At 36.1% G+C, this 22,401-nt stretch overlaps 1 protein-coding gene across 1 annotated transcript in view; it reads left to right on the forward strand.

The window, feature by feature from the left end:
* The window catches only part of LOC129005734 (zinc finger protein 774-like), a 73,156-nt gene extending 52,775 nt beyond the window's left edge, over positions 1–20,381 (forward strand). The window contains exons 6-8 of the mRNA XM_054434719.1: positions 15,359–15,624; positions 15,728–15,955; positions 16,918–20,381. Of these exons, the coding sequence (XP_054290694.1) occupies positions 15,359–15,624; positions 15,728–15,955; positions 16,918–17,905 (1,482 nt within the window). The 3' untranslated portion in view covers positions 17,906–20,381. The remainder of the gene's footprint in view (positions 1–15,358; positions 15,625–15,727; positions 15,956–16,917) is intronic.
* The last annotated feature ends 2,020 nt before the right edge of the window (positions 20,382–22,401 follow it).

Here is a 22,401-nt window from a genome sequence, read left to right on the forward strand (position 1 = left end):
TCATTGATTTTATTTACACTTAGTCTAAGCCTGCTTTTTAGGTGTGGAAGGGGAAAGGAAAATGTTAGGCCTATCTGAGATTGAGGTTTTGGGGGCTCCCTGGATTTAGTGAACCATTGATAAGAGAGTTCCCATCTCCTTAGTTGTGATGGGTTACAGGTGGGAGGGAAAGATCTTATTATTTTTGAATTGAAACAACTGTTTAAATCTTGCATATTGTGGCTGGTAGCATGAATAGGCACTGGTTTTTCTGGATGGTTGTTTTTTATGTCTGTCCTATGATTTGAGATAAAACATGAATGTACTCATATGTGAATTGTAGCTAAATTACTTTTAATATTTATTAATTACTGTATTTTCAAAAAGAATATTTAAATTTAATGAAATATAAATTAGTGAAGAAGAAAAACTATATTCAAAAATACCATTCTAAAATTAAATAGTGTCTAGGTAGGAAATATTTTTTTTGTACTGTCCAGTGTCCAGGTGTGAAGTAATTGTTGGAAGGAAAGCTAAAGAAAAGGAAGAAAATGTGCTTGTGGTGGAAGATATAGAGAGAGATGGATGTGGGAGCCAAGTCTCCAGTGATTTAAATATCCAAAATTGAAAATTAACATTCAGAATACATATAAATATTGAATATAAAGAGACATAAAGAAAGAAGAAAATCACTATTCAACAAAATTGGTAATATCAACCTCAATTAACACTTAAAAAACTCATCATCAATTTCCAACCACCACATTGTGAATTGACTAAATTCAAGTGACTTTCAAATTAAGAACTTATAGCCTAAATTTTTTTATTCTCATTATTAGCCTATCTCATATTATTTAGCCTATATTAGTACTGTATAAATTAAATTAATCAGCCTATCAGAATTTCATACCCGGCACGAACCAACCCCTAGATTTAAGATAATTTGCTCTCCAAATTGTTAACTAGCCTAGCCCATCAGAAAAACCTAAACCAAAATATAATTTCACTATCTTAGCCCAATGAGATTATTGTAATAGCTATAGAACCTAAATATATTTTATTGTAACTTTATTGTAATTTTATTATCTAATTTAAGTAAATACATATTTTGAAATCCATTAATAAAGAGGAGTAGGTTGCAGATTGTTCATTCTTGTTCTAAAACTGGTGGTGGCAAGTCCAATGTATTGAGATGGGCAATGGTTGCATTGAAGTTGATATACAACATTTTTCGTGGAGCATGTATTGTGTCCTTTAATTTTGAAGGTTTCTCCTGTTGATATGCTTGTAAATGTTGTGCTGGGCCTATTAATGTGGCAGGATGCCATGTCACATGGGAATGAGCCTTCTATGGGTTTATCTTGGTCTTTGTTAGGTTTTGATTGTTTAGGGTGAACTAACAACTTTTTTAAATTGGCTGGTTGTCGGAATGTAGTTGTGGGAGGTTTTTCCAAGAAGTCTTTGGTGTGTGGGGATGCTCTGAGGATTTTGAAACCGTCTTTTAAAATTGTGTTTAAGGATTGGAGGCCGTGGTGGTAGGTCGTGATAAGCTGCAGGTTTTGTTGGGAGTTTCTTTTTTGAGTAGGCCTAACGTTGGTGGTTTCTGATTGAGCAAGACGGATCTGGTTTTCAACCAGATTGGCCGGATAACCTCTTTTAGTAAGGGAGTTTTTCATTCTGCTATTGAACTTTTCCAGTTCTATGTCAGAGGAACAAATTCTTTTGGCTCTCATGGCTTGGCTGTAAGGAATTGAACGTTTAGTGTTGGTAGGATGGCAGCTATTGAAGTGAAGGTATTGCAGGTGGTTGGTTGGCTTAATATGAATTCCAGTTTCGATGACACCATTTTGTAATTTTAAATTTACATCCAGGAAAGTGATTTCTGCGGTGGACGTGGTGTGGGTGAATTGGAGGGGACTGAAATTGGAGAGGTCATTCAGAAATTTAGTCAGATCCTCCTCTGAATTTGTCCAGATCATGAAGATATCGTCAATGAAACGAAACCAGTAGGTGGGTTGGGTTTTTTGTGTTTTCAGGAATGATTGTTCAAGGCGGCCCATGAATAAATTGGCATATGATGGGGCCATTCTAGTGCCCATTGCAGTACCCTTTATTTGTAGGAAATTTGTGCCTTCAAATTGAAAGTTATTTTTTTCTAGGATAAATTTGGCTAAATTAACTAAAAAAGCTGTACTCGGAGACGTATTGTTAGGCCTTTGGTCCAGGAAATGTTCTATAGCAGCTAGGCCATGTACATGAGGGATGTTTGTGTATAGTGAGGTGACGTCTATTGTTACCAATATGGTATTTGGTGGTAGAGGGGTGGTTATTGAAGATAGGCGGTCCAGAAACCAACAATCTAACAAAAGAAGAAAGAAGAGCTCTGCAGTCCTTACAGAAAAATGAAACTATAATGATTCTCCCGGCCAATAAAGGATCAACAACAGTAGTTATGGATAAAAAAGACTACCAAACAGAAGCCTATAAACAACTAGCTGATAAGAGTGTTTACAAACCATTGCAAGAAGATCCTACCGACAAATTCCACACTGAACTAACCACTTGTCTAAGCAAAGAAGCACCCAACCAAAATATCTCTCCGGAATCATTAAATCTACTAATAAACCAAAGTCCCACCACTCCACAGTTTTACATCCTCCCTAAGATTCATAAAAACATTACACCTCCTCCAGGACGCCCAATAGAAGCCAGATACAACTCAGCAACGGAACGCATCTCAGCCTACGTAGATTCTTATCTTCAGCCACATGTCATTAGCCTACCCTCTCATATTAAGGACACAAACCACTTTCTGGACCGCCTATCATCAATAACCACCCCTCTACCACCAAATAATGAAATGAAATGAAATGAAATGAAATGAAATCAACTTTATTCATACTTTGCAAACATGTGCACGAATGGCGTCATTACATTGGATCAAAATCATAATGCTTAATCCTAAAAAAGTACAAAAGATATAATCACTATTGAAAAAGTTCTTATTCTAATACATTATGTAAGAGGAAAAATTCGTTCTTTGAATACAGGGGATTGGTTAAAAAGTACATTTTTAGATTATTTTTAAATTTTGTAGTCCTTGTGTAGTCCTTTAGTTTTGTTGGAAGAGCATTGTAACATTTTATACCCATATACATTGGTTTTTTTTCAAAAAATCTTAATCTATGTGAAGGTGTTGCATAGTTATTTCTGTTTCTGGTACAATATTGATGAGAATCCCCTACCAGTGAGACATTATTTGAATTTTGGACAGTATATAATATACATTGATAGATATAATACCCCCGCCGCAGCAAACCTGCCGACTAAGCGAATTTCCATTTGTCTGAATTGATTTTCAGTTAAATATATTTTAATAACATTAGGTTTAACGAGTACCTAGGTTTGCTGCTACAAGGAAACTAATAAAGTGTGTATTTGAGTAAAATATTGATAGCTTAGTACAAAATAAATAAATTTGCCAAGTTTGATCAAAATAAATCCATAAACAAGCAAACTACAACATTTGACTATATTCTCCATAAGAATAACATGGGAATTTTAAATTTACAATTTTTTTAATTTTCTCCGTTACTAATAATCGAACAAAAATACTTTTATATACTAAAAAATTTGTTTTTTTAAGCTCTTTAAAAAGGTCTTAAGAGAAATCGGGAAATTTTGTGTTTTGAGGGTCAAAAGTGAGAAAAACCAATTTTTACCCCATAAAACCCCCCGTAAAGCCCCGTTCCCATGGTCCGATCGTGCTGGTTCGCAAACTCATTCAAGTTTATCCCGCTTTACACCTTTAAACCAAATTTAATCAAAATCGGACAAAAATTACTCAAGTTATCGCGTTCACGGACGTATATATATATATATATATCTATATATATATATATATATATATAAGTCTATATATATATACATATATAAAAATTTGAACGAATGGTGTTTTTGGCCTCTGGGGACATCAAAATGAAAAAGTAAATCGGTCCCGGGTCTAGGTCTTACCGTGCCACCTACGGTAATAGCTACTTCCCTATAGGGAAATTCGCTAATAGCTACTTCCCTATAGGGAAATTCGCTAAAAGCTATATACAGTCATTATGCCTAGTTCTTCAAATTTTTTCCTAACAGAATCTTGCCAATCCAAATTTAACATAATGCGTATTGCTCTTTTCTGGAGAATTAAAATTCTGTCTAAATTAGCTTGTGATGTTCCTCCATAAATACTTATACCAAAGGATAAATGTGAGTGAATATGAGCAAAATAAACCAATTTTAGGGATTCAAGTTTACAAAATTTTGATAATCGATAAAGTGCAAATAGGCCTGTTGACATTCGATTTGCCACATGATCAATATGATCATTCCAGCTTAATTTACTGTCTATGTATAATCCTAGAAATTTAGTGTTCTCAACAATTTGTATATCTTCACCGGCTAATTTTAGTGCTGGGTAATCTGAATTGGTATTAGTTTTTAGATTAAAGCGTGTAAAATTAGTTTTGGAAAGATTTAGTAATAGCTGATGATCTGAAAAAAAGTTATTGATGTTCATCAAGTTATCGATGGCAGATTTTTCTATCTCATGAACAGATTTTCCGCTTACAAGAAGATTAGAATCATCGGCATATAAACAGATGGTATTCATTGTTGAATTTGAAATAACATTGGGTAATCCATTGATATATGTAAGAAATAGTAGAGGACCCAAAATAGAACCCTGTGGTACACCATGTTTAATTGTTCTCAGCTGCGATCTTGTTTTAACCATCTGGTTATGGTTGTTTAAGTGTGTAATTTCTACGAACTGTTTCCTATTAGTTAAATATGATTGAAACCATTTTAGTGAAATTCCTACAACCCCTAGTCCTTCCAATTTTTTTAACAATTTATGATGAGATACACTGTCAAATGCTTTGCTTAGGTCCATAAATATTCCAATTACTTTATCTCCCCTATCTACAGAATCAATTATTGACTCAATATATGTAGCAGCCGCTGATATTACAGAATGGTTTGATCTAAAACCGTGCTGCTCTTTATCGAGTAGATCATTACTTTCTAAAAAGTTAACGAGCTGATTATACATAGCTTTTTCATAAATTTTAGACATGACAGGTAACAAGGCTACTGGGCGATAGTTTGAAACATCTAATTGGTCCCCTTTTTTATAAAGAGGTTTTACTTTAGAAATTTTTAATTTATCTGGAAATATGCCGGATATAAATGATGAATTTACTAAGTGTGCAAATGGTTTTTTAAGTGAACTCTGGGCATGCTTTATTACTGTTATGGGAACATCGTCGAAGCCTGATGATAGTTTATTATCAAATATGGAAATTATTTTACTGATATCTGTCTCACTGATTGGTTCACATCTAAATTTATTTTTTTGGTTATTTATTACTAAATTAGGTACTGATAAATTGGGTGTATTTGTTTTTGGAATTACATCAGAATCAACTACATTGACATAAAAATCATTAAAAGTGTTACATATAACCGTAGGGTCATTATATACTTTTGAATTTACCTCTATTTCATCTATGCTCTTCACAACCTTTTTTTTTTGTTTTTTATATTTAAATTAATTAAATTCCAAGTTGTCTTGGACACATTCCCTGATCTCAAAATTTTTTCATCCATATAACTTTGTTTGGCTTTGAAAATATTTTTTTTTAATGCTTTGTTCATTTCTTTAGCTGAATTCACTAAAGATTCATTTTTTGTTATCCTTCCTAATGTGCTTTTTTCTATAATTTTTTTCCTCTCGGTTTCTAGCTCATGATTATTCCAAGGGACTTTTTGATCAGTATCTCTACATTTAGTAATAGGAAAGCACATATCAAAGTAATACATAAAAATACTGTTGAAGATGTTAAATTTAAACTCTACTGGTGCAAAGTAGACCTCCTCCCAACCCTCCTGACTCAGCATATTTGAGAATTTTTTAAGATTTTGGTTAGAAAATATTCTTACTGATTTGGTTATTGGTTTATTGTTCATATTTTTATTGGGCAAGTTGAAGGTTAATAATTGAGCATCGTGATCAGAGATTTGTGTGTTTAAACCACTAATTTGCATGTTGTTGGGATAAAAATTAATGAAAACGTTATCAATAGCACTCTCGGTCTTTTCACTTACTCTAGTTGGAAAATTTACTAAAAATTCAAAATTATGTGAGCCAAGAATATCATTAAGTAGTCTAAACTCATTACAGTTTGGGTTTAGAACATTTATGTTAATGTCTCCAGTCATAATTACATTAGTGTATGTTTTTGAGAGTATTTCCAGGGATGCATTTAGTTTTGTCAAAAAGATATTAACATCAGAGATAGGAGAGCGATATATACCAGCTAGCACAAAAGAAAATGAATCACATTTAAATTCTATCAAACAGCATTCAAATTCCTTTTCAGATGTTAACTGATTCATTGACGGTAAATTCAAACTTTTAATTTTAAAATTTTTAGCCTTTAAATTTGTTTTTGATAGTATTATGACTCCACCTCCAGCATTTAAACTACGTGAATAAAAAGTGTTAATATTATATCCGGTTATGGTGAGAAGGTCCAATTCATGACTTTTCATTTTGTGTTCACATAATACTATTATATCTGGGTCAATTTCTTGAATAGTAATTTCTAATGGTTCTATTCTGCTCGGTAGATGTTGAATATTAAGGTGAAAAATTTTTAAGATGTGTGAATTTTGTGATATTTTATCGTGTGCTGCTGGTTTACAATTTTTTACTTTATTGGTATATTTTTCGGAGTGTCGGAGTTTAAAGGTAGGTTGTGTTTATGGGCTGTGTGAGATTGAGGGATGTCTAGGAAGTGGGAATTGTCGTTATCTTGTCGCCCACACTCACTTTCACTCACACCGGACTGACTCAGATCACGCATCACTACACTGCCGGACCGACTAGAACCCTTAGGAGATGGTTGCTGCTGGGTGATGGAGCTGATGTCACTTATTCTCTTGATTGGACAGGGTGTGGAGGTGTTAGTGTCTGTGAGCTGCTCTTGGAATGCTGTGATGTCCGGGACAGGCAGGTGCGAAGTTATTAGGCCTCTCAATGTATCTACAAACTCTTCATGAGAAAGTCCTCTCCATAAGCTTCTTCTTGCATTTTGGTTGTATGAAACTATAACTACATTAGCCTTGGTTTGCTGGTGAAATTTGACGATGTTTTTGATGAAATGCTCAGGCTTAATGAGGTCTCTAACGCAGCCCATTGCTGAACAGATTAAAGTTTTCAGCCGCTTAGACCTGAAATCTGTTGTAAGCTGATCAAAAGCTATATCATAGTCAATCTCACTAGGTTTGCCTGAGAATCGGTTTTTTGTGATCAAACTATATACAGTAGGCCCTCCATTCATTCTTTGACAGGCCAACCTGCTGTACACCAGATCACGAAAACAAGGACGTCCGTACCTCTCTCGGAAGGCAACAGCCACACCAGCAGACATGTGATTCGGATGCTGAAAGTCCGATGAGATGGTATGGGCCAGAGCAACTGAGGAATCCTGGTTAATTTTTCCAAAAATATCCTTCATATTGGTTTCTATTACAGATATTCTGTTTCCTATGAGGAATGGCTGAGAAGAGTTTGAGTTTGCGTTTGTTGTAGGCTGTGCTATTTCAGTCTTTCCTTCCCCTGTGATAATTTTCACAACCATTTCAGATACTCTTGCTTTCCCTCTCTTGTTTAGATGTTGCCCGTGGTTTGTAAATAGGTGGCGAGGTAGATGGTGAAGTGGTAAAGTGAAACAGTTATTTTTAGCAGCCATTTCTTCCAATTTCTTATTGATACTTGAGATTTTAAGTCTAAATTAGGTTGATCATACCTCAAAGGCAGTGTTGCTAGAATCAAGTTTGGATCTTTAGATCTTTCAAACAGACTCTGTACTTCGTTCAGGAATTGTGTTGAGCTCATGGTTTCAATGTTGTTGGAACCTGCAATTACAAGCACAGTATCCTCTTTCTTCATGTTTTTAGTGTTTTTAGTGAGTCGGTGGCTCAGTCGGTAGCGTCGCGGACTTCGGGCCCAAGACAGCGATGGCGTGGGTTCGGATCCTGGTCACTGCCGATAATATTTTATCAGTACAGTTCACCTTTGTACTGTACCGGCTCACTCCTTGCTTTGCTGTAAACGATCCACGCACGGGCGCTTAGTCTATGTGGACGGGCAAATGCAAGGTTAAAAGAGGCCGCCAACCTCTTTTAAAAAAAAAAAAAAAAAAAAAAAAAAAAAAGTAAAGGTGTCTAGGTCCTCAATCACATTTCTAAATTTAGCTCCAGGCCTGACACAGGAGAAAACGCTCAGCGTCGATCTTTGCTCAACACTATGGCTTAAATTTTTTCCGTGACTGTCGGCTAAGATAAGTAGTTGTCATTTTGAAGCCCCCGATACCGTAGTTGCTTTCTTGCATTTCTTATTGAATGTCTCATTTTTCAATGTACTATTATTCTGATTAAAGTGTGTAGTGGGAACTTTCACCATGGTACTATATTCATGATTTAAGTCAGTCTCAGAGAGTTCCATAGAAAGAACAGCAAATCGATTGGCGTTTTCCATATTTGATGTATGTAAATTATTTATCTTGGTGCGACAAATAGTGTTTGTTGGTTTTATCCAGGGATTATTGTCCGGTTCTGAACTCCTTAATACGGGGAAGCAATGCATACATCCTTGAGTTTTGTTTTTCATTGTTTGTATTTCATTTTGTAAATTTTTATTGTCATTTTGAAGGCAGTTTGTGGCACTGTTCAGACTCAAAATTTCAGTTTTTGCTCTGTTAAGTTCTTGTATGAGAATTTGCGTATGAAAATCTTTTGTTATTGGTCTACTACTAGACGAGTCACTTTCCTGTGAGATGTCAGCACTTTTCCCCTCTGACGTATTTTTTTCTGATAGCCTTTTATCTAAGCTTTGTGATACTGCATCTTGCTGATAGGTCAGGCCTAGGTCTGGACTGGTACTAACACCACGTTTGTTCCCAGTTACCGTAGTTGAGGTGTTTTCAGAGGCAGGGGAAAATGGGGAAACTGTTGAAATGTTGTTGACACCAGAAATACAGTTTTTGTTTATTGATTTCCTTAATGGCTTAGTCTTTGACCTTTTTCTTATTTCTTCGTCAATTTCCTTTATTGCCAATTTTAGATTATCATTAGTTTTTTTCCCATTGAAGAAAATGTGCTTGTGCTCGGTGTAGCTACTCAATTCACCACACCTACACACACCAGTTTCTCTAGTTCCAAAGAAGGTCACCTTAAATATATGTGATTTCCCTTTCACTTCTATTTTATCAATGATAGCTGGCCAGTGGGGATGGCCTCTTAATTTCACAATAACCAGATCATTTATTTGAAACTTGGATTCCATTGTGCCAATATTACATACAAAATTAATTGATAATACAAAAATTAATTCATATATATTTATAATAGTTTACAATGTGCTGACAATTGATTGATTATATTGTATATCAATAAAATATATTAATTCAATTCAAATATGATTTCCAATTGAGTCTTGCTTTCAAAATATTAAAATAAATTTATTGCAGCAGATAGTCATTAGGTAAAATTATGTAAACTTTGTAACATTTGGTTCCATTTGATTGTCTAATTTTCACATATAAAACAAAATAAATTTAATTTTTTATTGAATAGTAAAATATTTTATATAAACAGAAAAGCAAAGAGAGTATTTTGAGATAGCAAACACAGACAGATAGTACATAGAAACAGTAGAGAAAGAGGGAATGAGTTGGCTCTAGATATCAGCTGGTCAAAGGTCAGTTGACTCACTCCTTTGGGCTCTGATTCCTTATCTACCCCGTCTTATCTCTCAACATCTACTCTTGCAGGTAGTTACCCAAATTTTATACTTTTAATCATTAAAATGTCACACGATGGTATAATTTTAGACACCTATCCAATAATAATCTTGAAAAGCAAAACTTACTTCACACTTTGGTATCAATTATAACTTTAGAAAATTGCTAAAACCACTGATAAAGCACAATTATTCAACAGAAAGACACACACATGTACTGCTCCAACAGGGGTCCAATACCATATTGGTAACAATAGACGTCACCTCACTATACACAAACATCCCTCATGTACATGGCCTAGCTGCTATAGAACATTTCCTGGACCAAAGGCCTAACAATACGTCTCCGAGTACAGCTTTTTTAGTTAATTTAGCCAAATTTATCCTAGAAAAAAATAACTTTCAATTTGAAGGCACAAATTTCCTACAAATAAAGGGTACTGCAATGGGCACTAGAATGGCCCCATCATATGCCAATTTATTCATGGGCCGCCTTGAACAATCATTCCTGAAAACACAAAAAACCCAACCCACCTGCTGGTTTCGTTTCATTGACGATATCTTCATGATCTGGACAAATTCAGAGGAGGATCTGACTAAATTTCTGAATGACCTCTCCAATTTCAGTCCCCTCCAATTCACCCACACCACGTCCACCGCAGAAATCACTTTCCTGGATGTAAATTTAAAATTACAAAATGGTGTCATCGAAACTGGAATTCATATTAAGCCAACCAACCACCTGCAATACCTTCACTTCAATAGCTGCCATCCTACCAACACTAAACGTTCAATTCCTTACAGCCAAGCCATGAGAGCCAAAAGAATTTGTTCCTCTGACATAGAACTGGAAAAGTTCAATAGCAGAATGAAAAACTCCCTTACTAAAAGAGGTTATCCGGCCAATCTGGTTGAAAACCAGATCCGTCTTGCTCAATCAGAAACCACCAACGTTAGGCCTACTCAAAAAAGAAACTCCCAACAAAACCTGCAGCTTATCACGACCTACCACCACGGCCTCCAATCCTTAAACACAATTTTAAAAGACGGTTTCAAAATCCTCAGAGCATCCCCACACACCAAAGACTTCTTGGAAAAACCTCCCACAACTACATTCCGACAACCAGCCAATTTAAAAAAGTTGTTAGTTCACCCTAAACAATCAAAACCTAACAAAGACCAAGATAAACCCATAGAAGGCTCATTCCCATGTGACATGGCAAGATGCAAAACCTGCCACATTAATAGGCCCAGCTCAACATTTACAAGCATATCAACAGGAGAAACCTTCAAAATTAAAGGACACAATACATGTTCCACGAAAAATGTTGTATATCAACTTCAATGCAACCATTGCCCATCTCAATACATTGGACTTGCCACCACCAGTTTTAGAACAAGAATGAACAATCATAGGACAGACATAAAAAACAACCATCCAGAAAAACCAGTGCCTATTCATGCTACCAGCCACAATATGCAAGATTTAAACAGTTGTTTCAATTCAAAAATAATAAGATCTTTCCCTCCCACCTGTAACCCATCACAACTAAGGAGATGGGAACTCTCTTATCAATGGTTCACTAAATCCAGGGAGCCCCCAAAACCTCAATCTCAGATAGGCCTAACATTTTCCTTTCCCCTTCCACACCTAAAAAGCAGGCTTAGACTAAGTGTAAATAAAATCAATGACTCATAACCTGTAAATATTCATTTGTAAATTCATAGTGTGTTGGCAACATTGTTTCCTTACCAGTGAAAGACTCTTAATTAATATCCAATGTGACTCTCCATGTTGAGAAAGGGGCCAGTGGCCTCGAAATATCCAGTGTTTATTTTTCTTTTGTTTGTGTCCTTCTGTGTTCTGTAGTGAATGAAGTGGGATGCCTACATTTTTTAAGGTAAGCCTGCTTATCCTATCCTTTCTCACACGTATTCTCAGGCAATTAGCCCTTTCTCTCCAAACCTGATGTTACACTGAATCAGTCATAGCGAAAATAATTAATTGTAACCTAACTTACTACTAGCACTAACTAAGAGTGTTGCAATTAGCAGTGTAGGATGATTGCACTGGATAATTTAGCTATCTATTTCAGAAAAATAAAATTTTAAATAGATCAAACACTAAGCCTTGTTGAGATGGATCCTTTCAGGTTATCCTTGCCTGAACAACTGGGTTAGTAACTTAGCTTGACTTGGTTGTTCATCCATGTTTTGTTTATTCACACTAATCAATGGCTACTAGATTAGAAATGCCATATTCTGCTATGTTTTAAAACCAATATCCATAGGCCTTAAGCCCTAATTTTTGTTTTAAGTACTGGCACTGGGTACATCATTAGGTAACTCGGTAAGGTTGCTTTTTATAAATGGATCATTTCATGAATCACTAATACCCTATATCTAGGTGTGTTCAGTACATAATGAAACTCTAAAAAAAGTACTAATCCTAACCCAAATAAAATATAGGTAGCTTTAAGCCTACAGAGGATGAGTGTTTATATTACTTCTCTGTGGTGTAAGTTATGTATGCCTTAAGATGGCTATAAGTTTAGGACTGGATATTAAATAAACTCCCAATTAACTTATAGGCCTAGCCTATTATTTGTCAGTGTCAATAAAATAGTGCAATTAGGCCTTTATCGAGGACAGCCAAACTTGGATATACAACCATGTTTATACCTAAGATTCCTTTTTGGTACTCACCAACATGGATCAACCCGGGAAACGTTTACCCCTTAGTCGAGCTAGACCTAACCTATGTGGCTTAGCTACAAAACTTTACTTAAATAGGTTATACGTTTTCAAACTGAGCTAAGTTTGGCAAATTGATATGATATAACATATCCCAAGTTAAAGCATGCGTCGCATGTCATAAAATGATGCAAACCGACAAATGTCACCAGCTCGAAATTTCTCTGGAGAGTGGAGGCTATCTATTGTATTTTAAGCATTATAGCCTATGTTTCTGTACCCAAGACTGTGATGATTTTGAAAAGTGTGTAGGGATTGGTCTCCTAAACTGCCTAAAAAGTTTTAAAATGTTTGTGTTGCAGCGTGTCGTGTGTCGACAAATGTTACAAAACGACAAACGTCAACAATTGAATTTGCTCTGGAAGCTATCTATCCTTAAGCATTATAGCCTATATTATCTTAGTCCAGGAGCTGAGGGGGTTTGAGCATGCATGAAAGTAGTACGCAATGTTATTGCTGATTATTGTAATATGGACTGTGGTGATCAAAATTACGTATGTCGCCTATTTCAAAAGTGGTCGATAAGGTGGGGGGGAGGGGGCAAACATGGCGGTTTGCGCTATGCGTTAAAACGCTGATAGTTCGAAAACGGTAAAAGATAGAACATCGGTTAAAACGTCGTTGGAATTCTAAATATGTGGACAACAATAATGGTTATTGGGTCCGAGGTCGTATCTCTATAAATAAACAAGTTATTGTATAAAATATGTAAAAATGGACTTTTCGTGTAGTTTTTTAACCGAAAGTAGAATTAATTTGTGAGTGTCGCAAAGAAGTAATATCAAATATCTTTGCTGATAGTTGTAATATGGACTATGGTGATAAAAAATACGCATGTCGCCTACTTTTCAGGTGGTCGAGAACTTGGGGGAGGGGGGAAAAGATGGCGGAACGCGCTATGCATCGAGACGACTGTAGCTCGAGAACGGTACGAGATAGGACATCGGTTAAAACGTAGTTTTAATCCAAAAAATATTACCAATAGAAAAGGTCATTGGGTAAAAAGTTGTATCTTAACTAATAAAAAAGTTATAACAATAATAAGTTTAACAAAATCTACATCGTACAGCTATTTTTTCGAAAATCGTATGGATTGTTGATAAATAATAGTGTAATTCCTTAATTACTCGGCTATATATTAACTAGATGCATTTTCTTATAAGAAAAAAATATATTATTACGAATACATTTGGTTTAAAATGTAAAACACGGCCTCCAAACTACGTATAATACTTTGGGGTTTCGCCGCAATCAAATGCATAATACAGATTACCACTACAAATCCAATTTTAATTATTATAAAGTTGTAGGTTATTATAATATGATTATGTAACAGATTCTTATTCAGTTATGCCAGTTATTCAGTTCTTATTAACAGTTGTGCCGATATCAGCAGCACTGCGCAGCAATTATGACGCAACCTATCGGACGAACCCCAAGGCGTTTGGAGGCCGTGTTTTACATTTTAAACCAAATGTATTCGTAATAATATATTTTTTTTCTTATAAGAAAATGCATCTAGTTAATATATATAGCCGAGTAATTAAGGAATTACACTATTATTTATCGACAATCCATACGATTTTCGAAAAAAATAGCTGTACGATGTAGATTTTGTTAAACTTATTATTGTTATAACTTTTTTATTAGTTAAGATACAACTTTTTACCCAATGACCTTTTCTATTGGTAATATGTTTTGGATTAAAACTACGTTTTAACCGATGTCCTATCTCGTACCGTTCTCGAGCTACAGTCGTCTCGATGCATAGCGCGTTCCGCCATCTTTGCCCCCCTCCCCCCAAGTTCTCGACCACCTGAAAAGTAGGCGACATGCGTATTTTTTATCACCACAGCCCATATTACAACTATCAGCAAAGATATTTGATATTACTTCTTTGCGACACTCACAAATTAATTCTACTTTCGGTTAAAAAAACTACACGAAAAGACCATTTTTACATATTTTATACAATAACTTGTTTATTTATAGAGATACGACCTCGGACCCAATAACCATTATTGTTGTCCACATATTTAGAATTCCAACGACGTTTTAACCGATGTTCTATCTTTTACCGTTTTCGAACTATCAGCGTTTTAACGCATAGCGCAAACCGCCATGTTTGCCCCCTCCCCCCCACCTTATCGACCACTTTTGAAATAGGCGACATACGTAATTTTGATCACCACAGTCCATATTACAATAATCAGCAATAACATTGCGTACTACTTTCATGCATGCTCAAACCCCCTCAGCTCCTGGACTATCTGTAGGCATACACAAGAGTGCGATGACTTTAAGTGTAAAGGGTTTTTCTCCTAAACTAGGCTAGGCTACCTACATTTTTGTGTAAATAGGCCTAAGTAATACAACTAAACCAAGCCAAAACAAAAACTAAATAACATGAAATATTTGTCAATGGAAACCCCAATCAAGGGCTGCAAAAGATTCTTCAAGGTTAAAACTACTCACTATCCAATCCTAAAGTGTCTTTGTATAGATAAAATAAATACTTAACTCTTGATTTGATGTCAATCAATATTTTCATTAATTATGCCATATACACCGTAACAGTGTTGTTATTAGGACAATTTGTTCTATGAAAGCGTGTTACATAAGTTATTTTAAATTAAAGCTTAAATTTATTATTATTTATTCTTTAATGTATAGTTTCCCGAGCAAAGCTCGGTGCCCAGGTACTGTATGTTTTATTTGGGCAGGGCCAACAACTGTTTTTTGTATTGTACCTGTATCACTTTGTCCTTCCAGGTTTGTGGAGAGTCATTCTCAAGAGAGGAACACTTGGTGATGCACTCGAGGTTCCACGGAGGTCTCAGCCCCTACAACTGTCCTGACTGCGGGGCCGGGTTCTTGCGCAAGTTTGAGCTGGTGAATCACGAGCGACAGCACGGCCGCAACCCTGAGTCCTGCCCCCAGTGTGGCAAAGAGTTTCTGCAGAAACGCACTCTGCTGGTGCATATGCGCTCCTGCAATGGCAGTGGACCTGTCAATCAGCAGTCCTTCTCACCCACCAGGTGAACAATGAGAACATTGCCTGTGTTTTAGATTAACACTCATTTCTCCTTTGATCTGTTACTAAACAAATCAGATATTAAAAGCAATAATAATATTTTTCAGATTCAATGAGAGTGGTTCCCCTCCTAGATTTACTGATAGCTCTCCAACAAGATTTAACGATGGAATTAACCAGCGGTTTCCAAACAATAGTAATTCTTCTCCGAGATACTCTGAAAACAGCAGTAGCCAGTTCAGGTTCCCTGAGGGCCAGATCAGGTTTAACAATGATAACACACCCTCACCTTCTACTGTACCTTCAATGCAAGCCCCAAAAGACAAAGTTTGCAAGTAAGTGTTAATATTTAGTTAACCTGTGAAATTAATTACAACCTTATAGGTAAAATTAACGTTTTACTCATAATAATAGCTTAGTCAGTAAACATCTATACAAGTTTAAAGCCAACGTAGACATTATATTTTTTGAAATTAGTACCTACTCCAAACATAACATCCACTTAAGTTTGAGCTTTAAGCAGGATTCAATTGATTTTCGGGAGGGGGTTTGGAAGAAACACATGCAATATCATTGCAATTTGGAAAATTCAAAGTGTTAGTCATAGAGAGTGTAAAACTACTCTTTTTACTTTTTGTTAAAATAATAATAACAACAAAACTCAATGTTGAACAAACACCATATGTGGAAAGGTAGCGAAAAACCTTGTATTAACAGTAGAGTCTCGATTATCTGACCTAAATCCGTGGCAAGGTCGGATAGGATAAGTGAATAGATTGTGAGCGTTGGATATGCTGAAAATTTTATTGTGTTATGATCGCGGGAGATGTTCAAGATGGTGCCATGGCCACAAGACATTTTGAAGAAGCGCCGTTCTCGCGGAATATCTTGACAATCGTGTGGCGAATGTGGGACATGTTGAGGATGGTGACGTGATCGTGAGATCTATTAACACTCACGCTGTGACCGCAGGATGTGTTGACAATCGCACCGTGAGCATGGGATATGTTGACAATGGTGCTGTGATCAGAGAGATGTTCAAGGTGGCGCTTCGACTGCGGGGCGTATACAATCACATCTCGAGCGTGGAACATGTTGTCGTGATCGTGGGAGATGTTTGAGGTGACCCCATAACAGATGATTGCCCATGAAGGTCGGATAACCGATACTCTACTGTACCATTATGAAATAAATTCAGGCATTCAGTAAATGGCTTCGTTACTATGTTTAATTTTATGTTTCATCTTGAACTCTTGAGTTGAATGAATTTATGATGAGGGAGTTTTATTTTTTTCAGGGAGTGTGGGGAAACTTTTGCAAGTGTTGAAGGACTTGCTCTACACTTACGTTTACACTTTGGGGATCACAGTTTCCTAGCTGACATTTGTAGTTTAGCTGCGTCTTTGAAACAAACTGCAGTCAATGTTGTAACCAGTCTTAAGAAGACACATATTTGTAGCGACTGTGGCCGTGGATTTACTCAAAGACATGGTCTGTTCCAACACAGACAACGACACGCCAACGGAAGTTGCAAAGAAAAACCCTTTGCATGTGAAAAGTGTGGTAAGAGTTTTGCGCAGAAAAATCACCTCATGCTTCATGAGAGACAACATATGGATTTACCATCAAGAAGTACAAAAAACAATCAAAAAAGCCTCCAGCGCAGGTCAGATAGTGTGGAGCAGATGGATACATCTAGTAACTCTGGACAACAGATAGAGCAGAATCATCAGGGAGAGAGAACCACACAGAGCTCAGACATTATAATGCAGAATCACTCTGATCATCAGAGGGTCGATATGTTAAATATGCACTCGTCAAAGCCATCCGATGGCACTTCACAAAACGAGAAGGGAAACATTATGATGATGCAGACCAACCATTCCGATCTCCAAAGAGACTTGTTGAACCGACACAGTTCAGAATCTTCGAGCGACAGGAATTCACAGATGCATCAAGATCTTATAAATAGGCATACTTCTGACTCGACTGATAGTACCTTACAACCTGACCATCAGCGAGAACTGTTAAACAGACATCCTTCAGAATCTTCAGCAGAGAGGAGTATGCAGATGCAGCAGGCTCATGCGGATAGTCATCTGATCAGCCGACACAGTAACAATCCAGTGCCATTAATAAGGATGCACAACCGAGTGAGTCAGAGTGGGTTACAACAAGGCTCTAGCAGTCGGTCAATGATAACTCACCACCATCACATGGGTGGAGCTCAGAGCTCAGAGCAAATCATGCCTTGTCTGCACCCCGTGCCTAGTAAACAGTATTAGCCATAGCTTAGTACTTGTCATTCTAAGCAATAAAAAAGTAGTTAAAATAGAGTGTACATTAAAGTATTGTTGCATCATGAAAAAGAATTGTTAAAAATCCATATCGTAACAAAATAAGTACGGGACTGATTGCTCTAAAGTCACAATTCCTGTTTTAACCCTTTGAACTCTATTGATTATTTAATGATTTGACTATACCTATTTTAATAATGTTTCACCTCATATAATCAACTATAAAATCCAAATTATTTCAAAACAAGAGAATGGTAGACTCACACACACAAAACAAGGGTAGTAAAATGTAAGATTTGAGGCAACTCGCAAAAAATTCACCCATCCTGTAAACTTCTATCTTCTATCCAATCCGCTGTTTATTTTAGGTGGGTGTCTCTTCCCACCAAGCTCTGCCACAATATACTGTGTTGTCAGAGAGAACCCTTAGATTGCTCAGCCTGTGATCTGACCCTTTTTAGTGTTGTATAGGCCAACCATAATGGTCTACCGAAATCCCAAGCTTAGTAGTTACGGACTAGCTTGCACTGATGAAAGTACAAGTTTGGTTATGTTAGTCTTGGGTCCCATAATATATCATAGGATAGCGTTCAAATGGTTAACCAACAAACTTAGTTTGTTCTCTTCCATAGTATGTGGGTAGTAGGGAGTGGAAGATAAAATCAGAACTTCCTCTGGCAGCTTTAAACAGCCAATAATTTGGAATGTATAATTTAAATTATAATTGTCTAATGTCATTAGACTCATGTACTCATTGAACACCCAAAGTCATTTAAACAGCACATTCTTATATATTTTTGTAAAAACAGATACAACATGGCAAGTGCAAATGTACCTAACTAGTTATTAAAATGATTAATCTGATGATGGTTCTCAGAATAATTTCGATTGAACCAGTGGGTTTGTTTGTAAGTTTTGTCGCTTAAAAAATCAATATTTTTTAGAGTTTTAATACCTTGAAAAGTTGCTAAATTATAAGACCAAAACAGGAAAAAATAAAAAAAAGATCGGTTGTTATGTTCCGGTTGTGCATGTGCTCTAAAGTTTGAAAAAAAACTGATATTTTATAAAAAAAAATTAAGATTTTTATTTTTTTTATTTTTAATATGTAATACAGTACCTAGTTGAAAATATCATCTACAAGACTAAGGAATTTAAATTTAAATTATGGTATTGTATGTTACGATCTTCTGGTCGTGCATCAACTGCAAATATTGCAAAAGTCAAGAAAAATGTCATTTTGTACTAGTCTTATTTAAAATATAATTATTATGAATATCAAAATGTAATACTGAAAATCTGTGTGTACACATTCAGATAGTAACTTAAAAATCCAACTGAAAACGTCCGAATTGATCTTCCAGTTGCACATAGCAATACAATAATTCACTTGAGCGCGGAACTGTTTGGTCAGTGACCCACACGACGTCATGTGATAAGTTTCCGAAATTGAAAAACAGGATGGTGATGATAATGTATCCTTGTGCTCACCCTTCTAAAATTGACGATTCTAGTGACAGCATAATAGAGAGCAGGCTATTTTCAATACTCTAAAAATTACTCTCTAATGAGCCAACTATTTTTTGTGGCAAAACAAGTACAAATAATGCATTACTAATTCCTATATATGTAACTATGGCCCATTTTTACCCCATAAACCCCTGTTCCCATAGTCTGATCATGCTGGTTTTTCTAATTTGTTTATTGTAGGTTTACACATTTATACCAAATTTCATCAAAATCAGATAATTTTTTTATATAATAGTCTAAACAGGAGATTTTCATTAACACAAGCAATAAGTATGATTGAGATTTTGTAAGCGTATGTAACTTTTTTTACATTAGATTGTTAGACCCACATTATTCTCCACCAAGTATTCTTGTCCTGTTGTGAAGCACAGCAGAACAACTTAGTTCATTAATTTAAAGCCCAATGATCAGGGACAGCCGGGTCCAGTTTCAAACCATCAAAAAGCTACTGACTTTACTCAGGATTGTACCGGCGACCTTTTGATTGTTAGGCAAGGTCTAAAACCACTCGGTCTACAGTGTAGGCCTATGTGAAAATTATTGTGAAACAACAACTCAGCAATTTGTGAACCCAGAGGTTGTCAAGTTATACAGAACAATAAAATTTTTAATAGGTTTTAAATCGAATACATAACAGACTACTTTTTACTTTGGAGAAAGTATTTGTTTCGTCAAAATTTTTGAGTTTTGAGTGGATATATCCATTTTGGGCCCCCCTGAACCCAAAAAAGTGGTTTTCGAAGTGTGTGTGTCTGTATGTGTGGATGTGTACAGAGCTACAGACCACACCCGTAGTCCGATTTTGATGAAATTTGCTATGTAGGTACTAGTCAATGGTATCTCCATGTGTTTTTTTTTATTTTTTTTTTATTTTAGCAAATTTCACATATAGGGAATAAGCTATTACCGTAGGTCTCATGGTAAGACCTAGACGCAGGACCGATTTACTTTTTCGTTTTGAGATCCCCAGAGGCCAAAAACACCCTCCGTTCAAATTCGTATACAGGGTGAATAAAAAGTCAAGACCCCCCCCTCTAATATTTTTCCAAGTAAATATACAGAGATATCCTTTTGGTGGTCGAGCAATCTTAGCAGGAAGTTTCATTTTATAGTTTTGAAATTTTTGAGTGTCCCCCCAAAAGGGGGGATTTGGGGGGACACTCAAAAATTTCAAAACTATAAAATGAAACTTCCTGCTAAGATTGCTCGACCACCAAAAGGATATCTCTGTATATTTACTTGGAAAAATATTAGAGGGGGGGGGTCTAAAAAAACTTAAAGAATGGTGAAAACCAGAGCTCGCTATCTCTTCTCTATCCAAAATGGTAGCCCTTCAAATGATATGGAAAATCAACGGTAAAATTGTTAATATTGGCTGCCATTTTGGATAGAGAAGAGATAGCGAGCTCTGGTTTTCACTATTCTTTAAGTTTTTGTAAACACTTCAAAATGAGGTGTCACTTGAAGGGGGTTTACATTTAAAATTTTCGAGTGTCCCCCAAAAGGGGGGATTCGGGGGACAACTAAAGATTTTTCAGTAGAAACCCCTATCAAGTGACACCTCATTTTGAAGTGTTTGACTTACTTGACTTATTTCCTTTAATCCCGAGGGGGACGTAGGGCCGCAACAAATGCTCTCCACCGGACACGATTCTGGGCCATCTGCTTTGCCTCTCCCCAGCTCTTGCCTTCTTCCTGCAGTTCCTTCTCAACTGATCTCCTCCAAGTCATCCTCGGTCTGCCCCTCCTCCTGCTTCCTTGCGGGTTCCACTCAAGAGCTTGACGGCTTATGTTGCTTTGCTCTTTCCTTAGAGTGTGTCCAATCCACCCATATTTCCGTCTTTTTATTGTTTCCGCAATGGGTGGTATTTGTGCCCTCCTCCATAGCTCTTCGTTGGTAATCATATCTGGCCATCGGACATTAAAAATTCTTCTAAGGCACCGGTTTATAAATACTTGGAGTTTAGATGACACCGTTTTAGTAACTTTCCAAGTTTGGCAACCATAGAGAAGTACAGATGTTACATTTGTTCCAAATATCCTGAGTTTGGTGCTTCTTCTCAATTGGTTAGATCGCCAAATTGTAGCCAGCTGAACAAAAGCTCCCTTGGCCTTCCTGATCCTCTGTGCCACATCTTCGTCTGTCCCGCCTAACTTTGATACGATGCTTCCTAGATACAGAAATTCTTCGACTCTTTCTATGACCTTACCATTTAGCTCTAGTTGGTGGTTGTCTCTTTCATTTATTCTCATTTCTTTTGTTTTCCCTAAGTTAATTTTCAGACCAACCTTCTTTCCTTCATTTTCGAGTTCTTTCAATTTTTGTTCCATATCTATTTTCCTATGGGCCATAAGACACAATGGGCCAATATTAACAATTTTACCTTTGATTTTCCATATCATTTGACGGGCTACCATTTTGGATAGAGAAGAGATAGCGACCTCTAGTTTTCACCATTCTTTAAGTTTTTGTTAACACTTTGAAATGATGTGTCACTTGAAGGGGTTTTACATTTAAAATATTTGAGTTGCCCCCCAAATCCCCCCTTTTGGGGGGACATTCAAAAATTTCAAAATGATAAAATGAAACTTCCTGCTAAGATTACTCGACCACCAAAAGGATATCTCTGTATATTTACTTGGAAAAATATTAGAGGGGGGGGGTCTTGACTTTTTATTCACCCTGTATATTTATATACATGTGACCATTAGCGAGATAACTCAAGTAAAAATGATCCGATTTTAAATAAATTTGGTACTAACATGTAAACTTAGTTTATTTGAATGAGTTAGCAAACCAGCATGATTGGACTATGGGAATGGGGGTTTTATGGGGTAAAAATTGGATTTCCCATTTTTGACATTGAAAATCAAAATTTCACAATTTCCAAACCATTTTGTAGGGCTTAAAAAAGAAAAAAAATTTAATTCAAAATTCCCACATTTTTCTTATG

This window comes from Macrosteles quadrilineatus, unplaced genomic scaffold (assembly GCF_028750875.1).
Source record: "Macrosteles quadrilineatus isolate MER2022 unplaced genomic scaffold, UCM_ALF_1.0 Scaffold_1__1_contigs__length_201487025, whole genome shotgun sequence".
In the NCBI taxonomy this organism is placed as follows: Eukaryota; Metazoa; Arthropoda; class Insecta; order Hemiptera; family Cicadellidae; genus Macrosteles; species Macrosteles quadrilineatus.